The 19087-nt window shown below is 36.4% G+C and overlaps 1 protein-coding gene across 2 annotated transcripts; it reads right to left on the reverse strand.

Annotated features, from left to right (window-relative positions):
* Positions 1–1163: 1163 nt before the first annotated feature.
* TMEM33 (transmembrane protein 33) lies at positions 1164–17667 on the reverse strand. 2 transcript variants are annotated; one of them, XM_081045902.1, is made up of 8 exons: positions 17548–17667; positions 17285–17355; positions 14411–14505; positions 13750–13937; positions 12514–12581; positions 11429–11562; positions 6385–6468; positions 1164–1793 (listed from the first exon to the last, which is right to left on the reverse strand). In XM_081045902.1, exons 2-8 carry the CDS (start codon positions 17327–17329, stop codon positions 1664–1666), a joined length of 744 nt encoding a protein of 247 aa, XP_080902028.1. In that variant the 5' UTR covers positions 17330–17355; positions 17548–17667; the 3' UTR covers positions 1164–1663. The 2 variants fall into 2 exon arrangements, with proteins under 2 accessions (XP_080902028.1, XP_080902029.1); XM_081045903.1 differs by having other exon boundaries at positions 17524–17661.
* Positions 17668–19087: the final 1420 nt, after the last annotated feature.

The raw sequence follows: 19087 nt of genomic DNA on the forward strand, positions 1-19087 counted from the left end.
TAGCAACTTAAAAATAAATAGGCCTTCAGCTGCCAAAATTTCTTGATATAATTCAAGACTTAATTTTTAAAAACATCATTAGAAATCAATATATGTTGTTTACCTAACATTACAGTCACTTTATTGCTCTAGAAAATTCAGTTCTTAAAATCATCAGACTGCATATAATGATAATGAGGCTTGCGACACACACATACACACACGCACACAAAATCAACTGCATTATTATGAGGCTGCTTCTCTAACTTAGTAAAAAAATAATACAAAAATAGTTGGTTATAGTTGAGCTATCAAGTAGGTATCACATTTCTATAGATCAGGGAGTCGAACAAAACAAAAACTGATGTTACTGATAAGTTACCAATGAATGTATCTGAGAAATCCAAATTACATGCAGACAGAAGAAAATTGGTTACAAAAACCATTACATTACACTGTACTAAAATTTCTGCAATGTTTTAAACATTTTCAATCATGCAACAGTAATAAAGATCAAGATAAATTTTATAAAGAAACTGATAGGCACTCAACAGGATTTAACATATTATACAACTCAAATAGCAGCTGTGTAATACGTCCAATTCCCCCAAATTTATCAATCCATTATGAAATTGAAATGTACACTATTCCCCCAAAATCCCTCCTCCGGCCCCATGCCAATCAATTACCTTACCTATAAACCTTTCCATTTAAATCAGATTTGATGGGCCTGTAATCTACAAGATAATTTCAGAACAAATATAGTCATGTGTTCAATCTTCAGGTATATTCCTTCCAAAAAGTATTTGAACTGCTGCAATTGTCTATGAAAATTCAAGCTTAAGAAACCAAGAAAATTGATAGTCAAGAATCTGATCTAGGTAATTCTATAAACTATAATATTAATGTTAATAACCTGCGTGTCCACACTTTTAAAGAAAGATTTCCTACTTGAGAAATGTTACTCAAGGGGTCTCTGAAAGGAAAGTTGTATGACTACTGCTTTCTGATGTAAAACAGTTAGATGATCCTAAATATTTACCCAATTGGCAAACAAGTTTACAGTTGAGCATTTTAAAAAAATATTCAAAGCCACAGAAGTAATTTTGGAAATAAAATTGTGCATAAGAATATACAGATTTCCTCTTATAATGGAACATCCAAAATAAATCTGTCCTAACAAAGCAGAAAAAAATCAATTTAATTAACAATTTGAAATCAAATACAGTGGGAAGTGCTTCTGTTAAAATCATCAACCAAATTAATGAAGGCAAAAGAATACTGTCTCAAAAAATACTGAATTAATTTATGTTAATATTGCAATAATGAACACATGCCAGATATAAATTCAGGTTACCAATTATGTTGAAACAAATTTTAGAGCTGTTTTTACAAGAGAAATAAATGTACTTCATGATAAAAGCATAGCAGTGTCTAAAAAAAATTCGATACATTTATCACAAGATACAAAATTCCTTAACCATTAATAACAGCACAGTAAAAGGTTCTTGGTAACTTTTGAAAAGGCTTGATTTAACATGCCAGGAAAATTATTTTTGTATTAAGATGCATTTATGTAAATTAGATTGAGGTCAGTTTTACACCTGGAATTACAACCCCCAGCAGAAGTACCAGCTGCAAATAATGCTTATTTACATTATATATAACTTAACTGTATGTTAAACTATGCAACTGTTGGTGCCAGTCTGCTTATAAAGGCAATGCTCTGGAGACAAAGTCTTCTCACAAACAGCGGGCAAGCAGGTTTCATTATTATATGTTCAACAATAATCCTTAGCTCATTAAACAAGGTCCTGCAAGATAAAATAGTTTTCCTTCAGAAACACAAGGGAAAAAGCAACATAATGCAAAGCAAATGCTGATGAAGGAATTTCCCACAGGCATTAAAGAACTTGAAGAAGTATTCAAAGAAATCACTAGAATGCATTGATTGTAGGGAATATACAAAATAAAATTCTCAAAATCAACACCTGCCTTTTCTGGGAGGAAAAGTTCAGGTAACAAAAGCATTTAATAAATGGCTATCTCCGAGGACTAAGATGAGGGATGACTTATAGCGTTTTTTACAGTAGAGTCACATCATTTTCACATTTAACTTAGACAAATTCCACTAGTTCTAAAAAAAAGAGAGCAAGAAAGTGAAAATTACCTAATATGGGCAATCCTCCTCTTTCCTTAAATGAACATACTGCCTCTTAGAGCTTTCATCTGTAAACTAGGAATATGTACTTCATGGAGTCAGGTTTAAATGAGATCCATAAAAGACACTCAATGAATGTTACTTCCCAGTTGGATCAGTCCACTGATAACACTGGCGTTTGTTTGCCTTCAGATTAAAGCCCAATTCCTTAACATCCAATGCCCTTCAGAATCTGGTCTCAGTTTTCTGCGTCACTGCCTGCCACTCTCTTCCATGACGCCTGTGTTTCAGTTGTGTCGCATGTTTGTGCCCATAACATGCTGCAGACTTTGCCTTTGCCGTGCCTGCGCTCGTGGCCCACAAAGTACTGTTACGTACTGTGCACATCACATGTACACTGTACAGGCCAGTCGGCACAAAATCATGTATCTTCCACTGTAACTTATAAGTGATTTGGAGGATCAACAAAGGAAATTTGACTGTTCACGATTTTCACCTTATGTGCTGACTCATCCTGGATAAAGACACAACTCCCGGTCTACCTTCCCATAATCTCTGTTATTTTTATGGTGAGGGAAAAGCAGGAATGTACTATTTTTTAATAGGACGCAATATGGTCTCACACAAAGACAAGAAGGAAATTTGGAAAGATGCACACTTATCCAAAAACCTGCCCTTCTTCTTCTACTTCCTATCTCTGTGACAGCCCCATTACTTATAATTCTCTTAGGTTTCCAGACCAGAAACATGGAGGTCTTCTTTATCTCATTCTTCTTCCCCAGACCCTAAGCTACTACGCTCCTAAATATCTTTCAAAGGTAACCTTTTTCCTTTACCAGTAAATTAGTTCAGGCTCCAGACTTCTCTAACAGTCTCTAAATTGTTCTTTTTCTCCTCTTGATGAGTCTGCAATCCATCTTCTGGAATGGTATTTCTAAGTCAGAATTCACCATATTCTCCACCTCTCAGTATGAACTTCAAATGCTCTTCCTACCTTCAAATAAAATTCAAACTTTTTCATGATCTAGGAGGTCTGACAGTTAAGTTCCGCAAACTTGTTGCAACGATGTTGCTAACCTTTTTTGATATCAGAGGGATTATTCAATGTGAATTTGTACCAACTGGACAAACAGTTAACCAAGTTTACTATGGGGAAGTGCTGAAAAGGCTGCATGAAAAAGTTAGACGACCTGAACTTTCATCAACAATTCATGGCTCTTGCATCATAACAATGCACCAGCTCACACGGCACTGTCTGTGAGGGAGTTTTTAGCCAGTAAAAAACTGTATTGGAACATCCTCCCTACTCACCTGATCTGGCCCCCAATGACTTCTTTCTTTACCCGAAGATAAAGGAAATATTGAAAGGAAGACATTTTCATGACATTTGGGACGTCAAGGGTAATACGAAGACAGCTCTGATGGCCATTCCAGAAAAAGAATCCCAAAATTGCTTTGAAGGGTGGACTAGGCGCTGGCATCAGTGCATAGCTTCCCAAGGGGAGTACGCCGAAGGTGACCGTAGTGATACTCAGCAGTGAGGTGTGTAGCACTTTTTCTAGATGAGTTTGTGAACTCAATTGTCAGACCTCGTACTACTCTCTACCTTCCTCGGCACAGATCTTTATCACTTCCCTGTAAGCTTCTCCTCAGCTCAAGCAACATGTAACTACTGCTGTGCCAAGCACTTTCAGGCACCCATGTGCGAGAACTCAGACTTCAAAGTCTGAGATGGCTTGTATTACCACCTCCGTGAGTTCTCATCTGTCTCCCTCTGCTCTCCGCACGGTCACAGCACACTCATACTCATTCTGCCTTCCACAGCTGTCTAACTGGCTTAGCTCTGAGTCCCCAGAAAACAGGTATTTCAATACTACAAAAACTTGCTATCACAAACACACAATCACTGTCTCTGAATAAATGTGTGATGAGTATAGCTGGAAGGCACACTGAAAATACTCTAATCCAACCCTCTCAGGTTACAGATGAGGCTTAAAATGGTCAATGACTTGCCAAAGTCACCTGACTAGTTCTTTTCTCCTCGGCTCTGTCCCTGACAGACCCGAATCTAGCCAGGCCACAGTTCCTTCGGAGCAGCACTGACAACAGAACTTGCAGTGAGGATGGAAAGGTTTATCTTTGCTGTCCAATACAGTGGCCATCAGCCACGCATGGCGTTTGAGCACCTGAAATGGGATGAGTATGGCTCAGGAACTGAGTTTTAAATTTCATGAATTTTAATTAATTTAAATTTAAATGATCAAATGTAGCTAGTGACTGTCGTATTATACAGCACAGCTCTAGATAATCTACACTAGACATCTACAAAGCAGTGATACCAACTTGAAAATAAAATGCTAAGTGAAAATGGTACAAACTGGCGATACAGACTGTCTCAAAACCAGTAACAAAAAAGGCAGTGTAGAAAATGTAATTTTATAGCCTGTATATCAGTATTTGTAAGCTCATATATTTTCCATTACCTTTTCACTGTTTTAATTAAATTGTATGCTTATGTGTCATCTTTGAAGAAACTTATTAGCACGTATTTGTGTTATTTTCATCTATTGCTATCCTTTCATTTTTATTCCAACGGACACGTCTAAATTTCTGTTTGTCCTGATCTTGTTTAAGGAGATGTGGAGAAAACTTGAGAAGAGAAGAAGAGGGTATAAAGAAGCAGAAAAAGACAAATCTGCTGATGAAAACTGGATGCCAAGGCCGGGGACCAGAAGATGTCTGAAATGAATACATGGACAATAAAGAAAAGGGGCAAAAAAACTCATGGAATCAAGTAAAATTGAAGGTTTTTTGTAATTAGAGATTAATTAAGAACCGATGGCTAAAGTAAGCAAGCTCTGTTTTAGGAAATTGTATAAAGACATTGTCTAAAAAAGCATAAAGCTCCTCAAAGAAGAATCAGAATGATAGAAAAAGGAAAAGGAACTATTAGGAACCTAATAGAATTTAAGCATTTTTAAAAACATTACTTCATTTCACCCCCCAGAAGGTTTTCTCCTTTACCAAGAAATTAAAATTTAAATTAAAATTTAAATTAAAAAGAAATTAAATAAAAAGAAATTTAAAAGAAAAAATTAAAAGAAATTAAAATGTAAATATTTTGCCTAAAGTCACACACCTAGCAAGTGATGGGACAGCATTCAAATTCAGTGTTTACTTTGTGTGTGAAACTACAATAGAAATCATGCTAATATAACTCACTGGATTCCTGGCTGACTTCTACTACATGATAAATTTATTTTAAACTAGAAAAACAAAAACTTAGTATCAGGGTAACATATTTAAGAGGCTATTAAAACCAGCTATCATTTTAGTTTTACTCTAATTTTTGAGATCAGCATGCATAATTTACTGTAAAACAGTTTAAGCCTCCATTCCTGGACACTACAGTAATTTACTAAAATATTCTTCTTCCTTAGTTTTCAAATCCAAAATATTCTGCAAAAGGCTATCAGAAAATACTATGATCATGTCAACACCATCATTCCTATACATCTGAAAGATAAATTCCAAACTCCCTACCCTGAAACACAAGAAATTTTAGGATATGACTCCAATATACCTTTTTAATTGTCACTCCAACCACCCATCATTCAGAATTTTCATTATGGTCAAACAGGTCTACTCAATGCCCCTTAAACATGGCTTGTACCTTCTTGCCTCTGAACTTGTACTCCTTACAGTGTAATATCTAAAATGCTTTTACCTGTTCTCACTGACTATTCAAAAGCTTTACTCCTTCCAGAACAAATCAAATTCTCTACTTTGTGAAACTTTCCTGAATTCTATCTTCTGGCTCAATTATTTCTCCTTCCTGAGAACTACAGTACTGATATGATTCAAGTAAACATGACAATTCATCATATGTTGACTTGTGAATACTGCATCCTAAACTATTGTTTTCTTATTTTATTTTTCGACATGTATTTTGCTTCCTCAACTAGGAAAGTTCCTATCAGAGTGGGACTTACTTCTTACACATACTTAAATTCCTTAAGTGTCAGTAGTCTTTTAGAGGTGATGAAGATAACTCCAGTCTGTTTCTGAAAAGAAATACAACCACCTCCTCACCAGCCCTAGGTAGTTCCAAGGCCTAGAATGTAAGTGTACAAAAACATCCCTTGCCTATAAATTCTAACATAAAAGCCAAAAAACTTAGTAGTTACAAATACTATATGTGTATTTACAATACTCTTAACAAATAAAGCAAATCACCAGCTTACCGACAATAAGGATTTCTTCGAGATGAATATCGAAGAGTGAGAAATCTATAGTATATAAAAGGCTGGAGCAAACTTCCTTGACCACTGAAATAAACAAATACAAAGGTAATAAATACACATTATCGATTCATATACATACTCTCAAAACTTGAAGGCAATAACTGAGAATATGTGTCTTCATCAAATGGTCACAGTAATAGCTATCATATCTAAATCCAAGTTATTCTTAAAAAGGAAATAAAAGAATGTATATGATTGGTAAAGAGTAAAATGTAGTCATGCATGTATTACTTTTCAGATTTTTAAAAGCTACTAAATAAATCAGAAAATATATATATCCTTCCACAATTACTGATAATCAAGTTTTAAAACTTTGTAACATATTGAAATAAAAACTGGTTCATTTTATATATGCAATTAAATAAAACCACTTAAAAAAATCACGGGGCCAGCCCGGTGGCTCAGGCGGTTAGAGCTCCATGCTCCTAATTCTGAAGGCTGCCGGTTCTATTCCCACATGGGCCAATGAGCTCTCAACCACAAGATTGTCAGTTCAATTCCTTGAGTCCCACAAGGGTTGGTGGGAAGCATCCCCTGCAACTAAAATTGAACACGGCACCTTGAGCTGAGCTGCAGCTGAGCTCCCAGATGGCTCAGTTGGTTGGAGCGAGTCCTCTCAACCACTAGGTTGCCGGTTTCGACTCCCGCAAGGGATGGTGGGCTGAGCCCCCTGCAACTAGCAACGGCAACTGGACCTGGAGCTGAACTGTGCCCTCCACAACTAAGACTGAAAGGACAACAAGTTGAAGTAGAATGGCACTCTCCACAACTAAGATTGAAAGGACAACCTGACTTGGAAAAACGTCCTGGAAGTACACACTATTCCCCAATTAAAAAAAAAAAAAAAAGTCCTGTTCCCCTTCCCCAAATAAATAAACAAATAATAATAAAAAAATCACACAGGCTCACTTGTAAATTTACAGAGCTTATTCTAATTATTTTTCTTGGTTAAAAAGCACAATTATATTAATAATACCCAAGAGTCATACCATATTTCCTTGAAAAGAAGACCTAGCCAATCAGTTCTAATGAGTCTTTGGAGCAAAATTATAAGACACGGTCTTATTTTACTATTTACATAAGACTGCAAGTAAAATAAGACCAGGTCTTATATTAGACTGGGTATAAATATAATATATAATACCAAGTAGAATAGAATAGAATAGAATAGAATAGAATAGAATAGAATACAATACAATACAATACAATACAATACAATACCGGGCCTTATATTAATTTTTGCTCCAAAAGACGCATTAGAGCTGACTGTCCAGCTAGGTCTTATTTTCGGGGAAACACAGTATATATGTTTATGAAATTCTAAGTCTGTAATTCTTTCCTAGGAAACACTATCGGGATTAAGGTATTCACTGAAATAACTACAAATAAAATACAGCTAGGTAGCAAGGCTAAGTAAATTATACGGTTTTTATTTGATGGCCTTAGTATGCAAGTATTTAAAATCTTGATTATGAAACCTATATAGCAACTTTGAAGCAGAATATAAAACTATACATATTACTATATTATCTTTTTTTTGAGGAAATATATTAAGATGCTAAATGTTTCTTAGGTTAATTTTTTTATCCTTTTCTTCTAAATTGTGTTATTACTTTCATAATAAAAATAACGTACATGATTACAAACTTAACACAAAATGTTACATCCATTTTCCCCCCAAAATCACGTGACAAATCTTTAATTTTTTTATTTATTTTTTTAATTTAAGGAGGGCGCAGCTCACAGTGGCCCATGCAGGGATCAAACCGGCAACCTTGGTGTTATTAGCACCATGCTCTAACCAACTGAGCTAACTGACCACCCCAAATCTTTTTTAACTTTTTAAATGGAAAAATACACAAAGTACAGAAAATATGGATAGAAAATATTCAATGAAAATCAAATTTCCCATCATCCAAGTTCAACACCTTCCTCAAAGTTATAATACCGTCTCTAGTATATCCTTCCAGAAATTTATATACACAAGCATCTATAGTAACTAACACTAATAGAGTGCACACATTATATAATTCACTTAATCCATTTAACAATTCTAGGAGGGAAATGGTATTATTATTTCCATTTTAAGATGAAAAAACTGAGGCAGAAACATATATATGACCTCAAATGCATAAACATACCCCAAAATATAAATGCAGTTTTAAACAAACTTTTAAACTTATTATATCTTGGAAATTATCCCCTATCACAGCACACAAATTTACCCCCCTCTCCTTACAGCTTCAAATATACCATTGTATGCATGTACTATTAAGCTCTCTACTAATGAATAAAGCTACTATGATAATTCTTTTATTTGCACATGAGTACATGTATAAGGGAAACCCATACATTATATTCATTTTTAAATACAGAGCTTTAAACATTATTGCTACAAAACAACTTAATAAAAACTTCTAATATGAGGAAGTGCTTCTACCATGAAAGGTATCATTCAAAGAATAATGGGGCCGGCCAGGTCGCTCAGGCGGTTGGAGCTCTGTGTTCCTAACTCCGAAAGCTGCCGGTTCGATTCTCACATGGGCCAGTGGGCTCTCAACCACAAGGTTGCCGGTTTGACTCCGGCACCCTGCAACCAGCAATGGCAACTGGACCTGGAGCTAAGCTGCGCCCTCCACAACTAAGATGGAAACGACAACTTGAAGCTGAACAGCACCCTCCACCACTAAGATTGAAAGGACAACAACTTGACTTGGAAAAAAGTCCTGGAAGTACACACTGTTTCCCAGTAAAATTGTTAAAAAAAAGAATGACTAAACTTTTTTTATTTTTATAGTTTGTGTTATATTCAATACTTACAGCATCAATAGCTTTTCCTATTAGGGATTTAATTAAACTTCATAACCTTAATTTTTTAGAATAACAACATTATTTCTCTATTTAAATATTTCTGATAAATTCTCATCTCCTTTATAGTAATCCAATCCTGAAAATTAAAATCACTTTGTACATAAGTGTTTAAGTAAAACATTAAGTAGCACAACTGAATTATGTACCAGTAGTCAAAACTTGGCACTCCAACAACATATTCACTGCAGTTTCCAAAATGAGGTTTTTGTTTTAAGTGTGCATAGCATCTCAGCATTTCATTATAATTATCTTAAGCTGATTCAAGAGAATAAGTTATTTTGCTTATTAAACAGAACATGGAGGGTTAGATGTATGTAGATATCAATTATCTCCATGTAAAGAACTAGTTTGGGTATCTACATTTTAACTTTCATCTAGTTACATGAAACAAGTCACAGAACCTGGTGTGACCCAAGACCAGGATTAGATGACCCAAAAAACACAAGAATGAGTAAGAAAGTAAGAGGGCAAAAAAATTCCCTTTACTAATTAATGTGGTCAAGTGTCTGGATCAGGATCACAAAAGAGAGAGATGAACTAACTTTTAGGGTGCAAGTTTTAGAGTGGAAAAACAGACAAATACAGCTACATCAAATCCTACATTCAACATTCATCTGGAAGGATTTTAGGCAATTATTTATTTTGACTACTGCTAGTTTTTTAAATGTGGAACATCAAGGCTCAGAAGGCTAAGTTAATGGCCAAATCAACTAGAATCCTGGTCCTGAACACCCAGTAAGAAGTATTCCCACTGCATCATTCCAGAACTTAATTCAGGTTATACTATCTATTTGGGACCCCACCACTTAAGCAACATGTGGTGATCCTGGAGTTTTCAGAGGAAAATATTACTTAAAAGAACGGAACACATGCATTTAGGAGGCAATCTGTAAAACTCTTACTAGCTTGAAGACAGACTGCTAAAGAAAGGAGTACTGTCAGATATATCAAAATAAAAACCTCACGCAATGAACATTAAAATGAAGTAATTCATAAACAAAAAATAAGTTTTTTACAAATGAATGAGATTATGGAAAACAGGTAATACAGGCCTTTTAGATGACAATCTGGCATGGTCTATTAAATATAAAATGTACCTAGCTTGACTCAGCAAAGTAAATTCAGGTGCTTATGTTAGAGGAAACACTGGCAAGAAAGAGTAAGCAAACAGGTAAAAAGATGTTTGCTGCATCCATATTTAGAAAAGTAAATGTCTGGCAACAAAAGCACACCAACAGGGAAATGAGTAACACAGCCAATAAATGAAACAAATCAGAACTCTGAATGTCAACAAAAATAGGTCACAAAAACATATTGTATGAGTGAAAAAAGGTACAAACATTGATGAATTATGATTACTTTGTGATGTAAAATAGAAACTAAATAAATAAACAAAACCCTACACCCATAATAAAATATATTTTCTGCATAAGTATTTTTAAGGACTACCGTACATTCATGTACATATTATCCAACTCCTTATCTCTGAGAAGGAGAAGACAAAATTACTACTAGGATTCATAGTCAAATGACATTTTTGCTTTTATCTGTAGTGTCCTATTACTTGTGAAATTAAAAATTGAAAAGGCAATAATCCGGGTAGACATGTAGTTTTAAAACTTAAATGCAAGAATATCAATAGAGAGCTCAATGCTCTACTTTTCTAATATTCTAATTTTGTTTAAAAAGGCTTCCTTTGTTCATGCATTACTTCTAGAATTAAGATACAAACTATGGAGGTGGTAGTAAGCAACTATTAACACCAGACCACAATTTTTCAGATTTTTCTCTAGTATAAGAAAACTCATCTCAATAATGGAAGAATGGACTAAACTAGACTTTCCAAGATTCTTTCAAAGGCAGTGATTCTGAAATTAATTTTTAAAATGTTAAATGATAAATCACAAAGAATGATAAATAAGACGTGTTCTTAGGTCTACTATAATGTCTCAGGTTCTCCACTAAAAAGTTAAAAGATAATCGCTAAAATCCATCCAGCTCTGCATATCAGTATCTACCTCAACAGATTTAAGCAGGATAACATTTGAGTTAATGTATTTATTATGTTAACTTAGTCATCAGCTTTCCAAAACAAATTTATTTTTATTCTTACCTAAAAAGCATAAAAACTGTAGCAGGCATCAAGAATATTTCATGACAAGCAATGAATTTCAGAATATTCTGTTGATTAGCACTTAATTTATCCAAGATAGATCTCAGCAGAGGTAAACTATTTGAACCCTTTGCCTAAAACATAAAAAAACAAACATTAGAAATAACAAAACATTTCTGATTACGCAATTATTTTCATTTTTCAGATACAGCATATCTAACAGGTGATACAACCAAAAGACAATGATTTGGAAATGATATGAAAGTGTAGAAACTATTTAAGGCCAAAAGTTAGTGTATTTTCCTACTTTACTGTATTTTGTGTATTTGAAGAGCCAAAAAGAAAAACAGCTTTAAACAAATCCTTGTCATTCTTAGATACCTCATTTTTCTTAAGAAAAATTAGATTTATTTCACAAAAAAATGGTAGTTATTTCTCTCTGACCGTGACAAAACCTGACTATTCAGCAAAACAGTTAAAGTATCTGTGACTCCTTAGCTAGTTAAAGGTAGAAATTAAGAGTCCAATTGCTGCTGTGATCAAAGAACTACAGGGATTAAGAAAAAGGCCAACATAAGGCAAATTTGGGTATTTTTAACTCAACTTTCAGTGCATCTGCAGTCAAACTGCCTGGCACATTAAAGTTAGGCTTAATGTTCCAACCCACAAATAAAAAATTTTAGGAAAGTAGTTGTTCTGAATATTAGTGTAAAAGAAATTCAGTATACTTTACTTACTTGGTATGTTAGAATTAAATATTGACAGAATGAGATCTGTCAACTTATCAAACCTAAAAGATACAATTTTTTAAGATAAAAGACCTAGTTCAAACTTCAGAAATTCCTCTGAGAAGTGGAGGATAATTTTAAATACAATTTTTAATCTACAAAATATATTATTTTGTGAAATGTAAACAACAAAAGATTCCAAACTTAAAACTTTCAAATACTAAATAATTTACAAGTTTGTAAGGAATAAAGGAACTTTTTGTGACAAATTCCAAAATGTCTTAGAACCCAAATTCATATCAACTATCTAAACCCAGGAGTCAAAAACAAACAAACAAAAAGTATAGTTTTACTTACATCAAGGATCTTTTTTGTGTATGTGGCAGCATGAAGCAAAGAGAATAACAAAACTGGGAAAATACTCACTGAAGAAAACAATTAAGGAAAACATTTAAAATTTATCAAGTATTTTGTAAAACAGGTTAAGTATTATATCCAAATACACATATCTGAAATGGCATCTGCAAGAATGAGTTCAGTGATAATTTTTTTTTGGAGTGTTGCAAGGATTATTAAACACATCAAATCAGTATATACTGGCAATAGGTGCTCAAAAAATTCCAGTTTCCTCCTATTCTCTTCTCCTTAAGACTTATTATCTAAAAAGGTAATAGTCTTACAGATATATTTTATTGTGCTTTCCATATGTATAGTTGTATCATAAATATTTAAGAACTCTTAAGAGCAGCACTTCTCAAAGCACAAAATACTTTCCACAGGGGAGAAAACAATTAATTAAAACAATTAAGTTTAGGAAACACTAGTAACTCTTAGTCTCACAATGCACATTAGCATATCAAAGGTACTGTAGTAAAGAAACCTACTTACCATTTAACCTAGTGCTTCCCAAACACAGTAAACAGCAGACCCCTTCCCCATCCCTCACCCTCTTTTTAGAATACCTATTATCCCACAATACACTTCTGAAATGTGTAAACATACAAATTCTAAATAAGTTATTTAATTCTCATTAGCTCCAGAGATTATCCAAGTGTCCTTATTTTCTACTCTATCCATGGTAAATACTTTTATTTATTTATAATTTTTAAATTTTATTTATTAATTATCCCATTCCCTGCTTAAGTAAGTTATTTCTTACTAAATTTCCATTTGTTTTTAGCTCACTGGGAGTTAGAGTTGAGCATTTCTCCTTTTTTAAAGCAAGACATCTGGGTGCTTTCCCAAAGATATGCATAAAATGAAAGACAATTTTAAATATTAAAATAAGTCCTGAATAGGCTTGTGCTTTGAATCGGAATTTTAAAATATCCACTGCTAACAGAGAAGCTTACAAGAGACAAGAACAAAGACACAAAACTTTAAATTCCCACACCAGCTCTTCAAAGTTCAGATTTCACATTTTAGAGTCAGAAATTCTTACATTAAATGTATCTTAATTCATATGAAGTGCTAATAAACCAACCAACTCAGGCTTCAAGGAATGCCCTCAGTACTGAATCCTTCCTAAAGCAAAAATAACAGATCTATACACACAGTAGGCAATTTCATCGCCAAAAAGGCACAAAAGGATACTTGTAACAGGGTAGGAATTGACAAAGATGAGTGAATACAACAGGTAGTGGCAGCTGTCCTCTAACAAAGCCTGGGCCAGGAATGCTCTGCTTAACTGGAAGTGCGGTAATCTTTGGTGCAGCCTCAGAGCACTGGTAAGAGCATTTGCCAGCAAAGCACGTTGATAAAAGCTTGCTGCTTCATGCAACCTGCGAATTACCAGAGGAGAGGTTATCGTTGAGACATAAACAACTCCCTCTTCCTCCTTTGTGAATTGCATCATAATTGCACAACACCTAAATCTATTACTTGTTAATAGAAAAAAATAACTTGAACCTATTATACCTTCTTAGAAGCATCACTTTATATATGCACCCAATTGAATTTTACAAAGCAGTCATTCTTATTAAGTTAAAGTCAAAAATGCAAAAACCACGAGCTCATCTTATCCCCACCCATCTATTTTTGCTCAGATTTTCAATGTGATGTTAGTTTTCACAAAGAACGTAATATAAAATAAACCTCCAGTTAGTAACATTATTAGGTTAATGATGTCTTAAGGATGAGACTTGTTTTATTTATTCCTGAATCCCTTACAGTTTAACGAGTCTACCACCTAAAGGATATTCCATAAAAACTGACTGAACAGTTAAAGTCAAACAGAAATACATACAATACATACCCAAGAATAGGCAGAACAAACAAAACAGAGCAGTACACTGTGAACAAGCGAGAAAGCCACATTGCTGTGTCCAGTTTATTGGTCATCATGAATTGCTAAATTTAAAAAGAAAAAGACTGCAGTAAACATAGGATGCAAATTATGTTTTTAAGGATGCAGATTAGTTTTATTCCAATTCAAAATGTTTTAATGGCGCTGTAACAATTTTTTTTAAGATCATTAAGAGAAAACTCTTCAAGTAACTGTTTCATGTAACAAGTCCAAACACCTTTATAGCTTTGATGTACAGAAAGTACTTAAATATATCAGTTGACATTTAAAGAAATAAAAAGGCTAATTAGGAGAGAAAAATTTGAACTGAAATTTAACTACAATTATCCTTCAACGCTTTTATACTGGCTTCATCTATTTCAGAAGAATGTTAAATAAAAACTGCTCTCAAGAGAACCACGATGCCTGTTCTTAGAAAAATCTCAAATTCAAATAGGTAGGTCTCAGATCTAAATAAAAAGGCATTACACAAAGCCAGTTTGGATTAAATATACCTTACAAAAGTAGATGTAAAGCCATGGTAAAAATCACTCACTACCGAAATCATTAGCCTATGATTTATTTGCCTATGTACACAGAAGGGCTTAGCATACCCTAGGTGCTCAAAATATGGCTGTCAGCTGTTAAATGGCACCTTCCCATCTGATTTTATGACTTTCTCATCCCCCCCGAAGCTCCCCAAGTCTTACCTGGTTTCAGTGGCTCTAGATTAAGCATATACCACCTTCTGCTCCATTTTTGCTCATTCTATCTGTTCCTTTGCTGCTTTTTGCCAACAGATGTGTCCATCACCACTAACTCAGTAACTTAAAATCTGTTGTCTCACTCCAAATTATCTTATATTCAAATTCTAAATTAGCTTTTACATGTTCGACAGGATCTACATAAATAACTTTTACATCAAGACCTAATACAACAAACATACTGGGTGTATCAACAAAAGTTTCACAAAACAATAGTTATCCTTACTGTGACGGATTTTGATATTTTGTATTCTAGTTAGTTTTAGAAATACTTAAGTGTTTCCACTAAACTGATCTCAAAACTCACTAATGGGTCTTAACCTGGAATCTGAAACACTAATCTAACAAATCTAAATTAAGTTTTGAAAGAAGCTACAAAAAAACTTCTGGAAAAGAATGCAAGCACATTTTAAAATTCAAGGATGTTTTACTGCATGTCTTTTCAACAGTATGCAGTGTATTTCAGAAATATACCTCTGGTTCATTCCATCCCACTGTACTGCTGACTCCTCTAAATTTAAATGACCACTAGTAGTCAAGAGGAAAGATGAATCTAGCTCACTGTGCTCAATTTCTCTACCAATATTCAGACTCTATACCACACTCTGAAATTTTAGAACACCTTCTTTAAAACCTATTTGCTTCGGGAGCTCACTGTGTGATAAACCACTGAGCTATGCATTCCATTTTGTACACGTTTATGTATGTGTATTTTACCACATAATAGAAAAGGTTTTAAAAGGTGTATTGGTAGTTTAAATTTTAAGAGTGAACTACCCAACCACATTACAAATAGTCCAGGCCAAAAAAAAAAAAAAAAAGTCAATAAATCTTTGGGTGAAAAATTATTCACATAGTCTCAAAGTATCATGTCACAGAATACTTTTTAATAACAAAGGCAAAAAAAGTCTCTACAATGGAGAATCTGGTGGATACAGCCTTAACCAAATAATCAAACTTAGTATCTCCAATGATGGGATAATCAACATAAAATGCTTCTTGATATATACAATGCACTGAGGACAAAATATCACTTATGTAGTATTTCTGCCACTACGTTTAACTTGAATCTAGGCATGGGTGGGGGGGGCAATCAGACAACTCCAGTTTGAGGAGTATTCTGCAAAACAACAGCCCTGGACTCTTCAAAGACAAGAATAGGAGAACGGAACTGTTCTAGACTAAAAGAGACCGAAGGCCAGTAAAGGTAATGCATTCTTTTTGACTGAATCCTGGATAAGGAGGAAGCATCTTTAAAGGACAATTGAGGAAATTTGAATATGCATCGTATATTAGGTTACACTCTACATCAATGTTAAATTTTCCAAATTTAACTGCAAACATTGCAGTGATGGCTTCCTTGCAGTCATGTAGAATACTGAAGTATTTATGGGTGAACCATGCTGACGTATGCAACTCTCACATGGTTCAGCAAAATTAAGGGGGGAAGAAAAGTGTGTAAATAAATAGATACGTTGCAAAATACTTAAAAGAAAAAAGCGACTCGCGCCGTCACATACTCATAGTGTTTAAAATTAAGAGGGCATTAACGCTTTGGGTACACGTACTTAGGAAGCAGCAGATCTGCATCTCAGGAATAATAAAATTTATGAAGGCCTAACGACACTTTTCTTCGTAAACAAGTAATGACAAAATGACGAAAGGGAGAGGAAAAAAAAAAAAGACCGCTCTCCTCCCTTTGCGGAGTTTCTCCGTCATGGCATAAAACGGGCATCAACGTTCTCTGCCAGCACACGTGTGGAATGAAGCGTGCTATGGCACAGCCTCAGGTGGCATCTGCAACCTTGGGACCCAGGACAGAGACCAAGGGGTGGAAGAGGCAGGAAGGCCCCATTGCCACGGCCACCTGCTCCAGGCAGGCCCGCCCACTGGCCCGCGGTCGTTTCCGAAAAAGAAACGTGTAGCTCCCCGTACCTCTTCGCTCACACCCCCCCCCGCCCCGCCTCCATCGCTAATCGCGCCCCTGAAAGCTCCGGGAACGCTTCAGACCCGACTCGCAGCACCTCCTGCTCCTTCCTAACCTGCAAGTCAAGCGCGACCACCCTGCCGGCTCACTTACCACTGCGCCCGCCCCTTGGGGGCCGTTCGGAGCCGTATCCGCCATGGGGGACACACACAGCGTCAGGGTCGCTGCAATCGGGAAGGCAAAAGTGAGACGAGAGGTCAGAGCCCGGGCCACGGCTCCGGTCACCGGCGTCCCTGCCCCGTACCACGAGCCCGGCGCGCCGGCGGGCACTCCCACCCTCTGCACAGTCAAGTTCTCCCCAGCACCAGTGCAGCGGCCTCCCCCGGACGCACCTGCCCGCAGTAGCCGGGAAATACCTGTCAGGCACGGCCAAGACCAAAGCGGGGTTTCTAGAAAGACCGGAGCGAAGGCGGAGCTTCGGAGCAAGACCCAACAGTGCCGACCTAATGCCGCCAGCGCCCGGTTATTGCCGGCCCGGAAGTGCCCTTTCACTTCCGTGGGGAAGGGGCGGGAAGAAGAGGGGAATCCAGGAGCGCTGCCCTGCGACCTGACGGGAAATGTAGTTTTTCTCGTTTCGGCTTCACGTGGCAAACACACCTAGTGATTGGCCCTGTAAGCTAAGAAGCGAGACAGACGGAGCGATTTTTCTCTCATCTCCGGCTCACAGATGGTCCTCCCTGCCAGTATCCAACTACGAAATCTTTCTACTCCCTTAATATAGAAGTCTCAGTAACGTCTTCTTAGCTGTTTTCCTCCAGGGATTCACTAACCCCTATGGTTCTGCTTTTAAAATTAATTCTTTCAACAGGCAAATGATGAGGCCTGCTACGTGACATGCCCAAACTTGGCACGGAGGATAAAAAGATAAATATGACACAGACTGCAGGAGAGCTAGACAAGTAAACCGAAACCACAGCACAGTGTTTGTGTCACGCGGGCCTCACGGAGCAATAAGAGGGGACCTGAATCAAGGGTCTGCAAATTTATCTGGGAAAGGTAATTCTGGCCCTAAGTTTTGAGGAACAAAGAGAAGTTGGCTAAATGGAGGAGGGTATTCCAGACAGCAGCAGAAAGTGCATGAAGCAACAGGACAGTCAGGGGACTAGTTCAGTAGGACCAGAATGAGGGTGCCAGTGGGGGAGATTGTGAAAGATTTGGGCAAGAGAGGCAGGCAGGTGTGCTGAGAGGAGCTAAACTTGACCCTGAATCCAGGAAGCCATGGTACAATTTTAAGCAGAAGTGTGACGTCGTGAGATTTTGAAGATCGTTAAGGCAACCGGATAGAGGGTGATCAGTGGGGCAAACTAAAAGCAGGAGACTAATTGGGAAGCCATCACATACATATAGGAGAGAAATGATGAGATTCTGAACGGGGGCAATGTTGTAGTAGAAGAGAAGAGGAAAGATGCCTTGAAGAGCCATCCAAGATTTGGTGACTGACTAGGTATGGGTGTGCTGGAAAGGGAAGGGCATCTTCTGAGACCTAGAGAAGGAGTTAAAAGACCACTGGATTGAGAAAATATTGGGGGAGGGGGAGAGGAAGCTGACTAGAGATACACAGGAAAGCTGATAACCCACTTGAAAACCATGGACCTGTAATACTCTGACTCTCAGGTACTTTTCTGCCAGTATCCATGGCAGTCCAGATGCCAGTCAGCTGTAGCTGACAACTCAAATGATGCTCTCTTGAAGCTGTGTAAACTTCTGGTTTTCTAAGACCACTGCCCAAGTTCAGACCCTCAGAATCTCCAGCCTGAATTACTATCCTTCTAGCTGAGGTAAAATGCCACATCCTCTGTACTCCTCACATATCCTCACGTATCATTTATTCCACTTGTCACTCTCTGACATTTCTTATCATTATTTGTATACCTACCAGGTGTGTGTGTGTGTGTG

This window comes from Rhinolophus hipposideros, assembly GCF_964194185.1.
Source record: "Rhinolophus hipposideros genome assembly, chromosome: 1".
In the NCBI taxonomy this organism is placed as follows: domain Eukaryota; kingdom Metazoa; phylum Chordata; class Mammalia; order Chiroptera; family Rhinolophidae; genus Rhinolophus; species Rhinolophus hipposideros.

What these genes read in the sequence shown, in the direction of transcription:
- TMEM33 (XM_081045902.1), bottom strand. Translation starts at nt 17,329, where the DNA reads ATGGCGGATACGGCTCCGAACGGCCCCCAAGGGGCGGGCGCAGTG. An exon ending in TTTGTTCTGCCTATTCTTGG is followed by an intron (nt 13,938 to 14,410) that starts GTATGTATTGTA and finishes GGTAATTCGCAG; the next exon opens with GTTGCATGAAGCAGCAAGCT. An exon ending in CGAAGAAATCCTTATTGTCG is followed by an intron (nt 1,794 to 6,384) that starts GTAAGCTGGTGA and finishes TTTATCTTGCAG; the next exon opens with GACCTTGTTTAATGAGCTAA.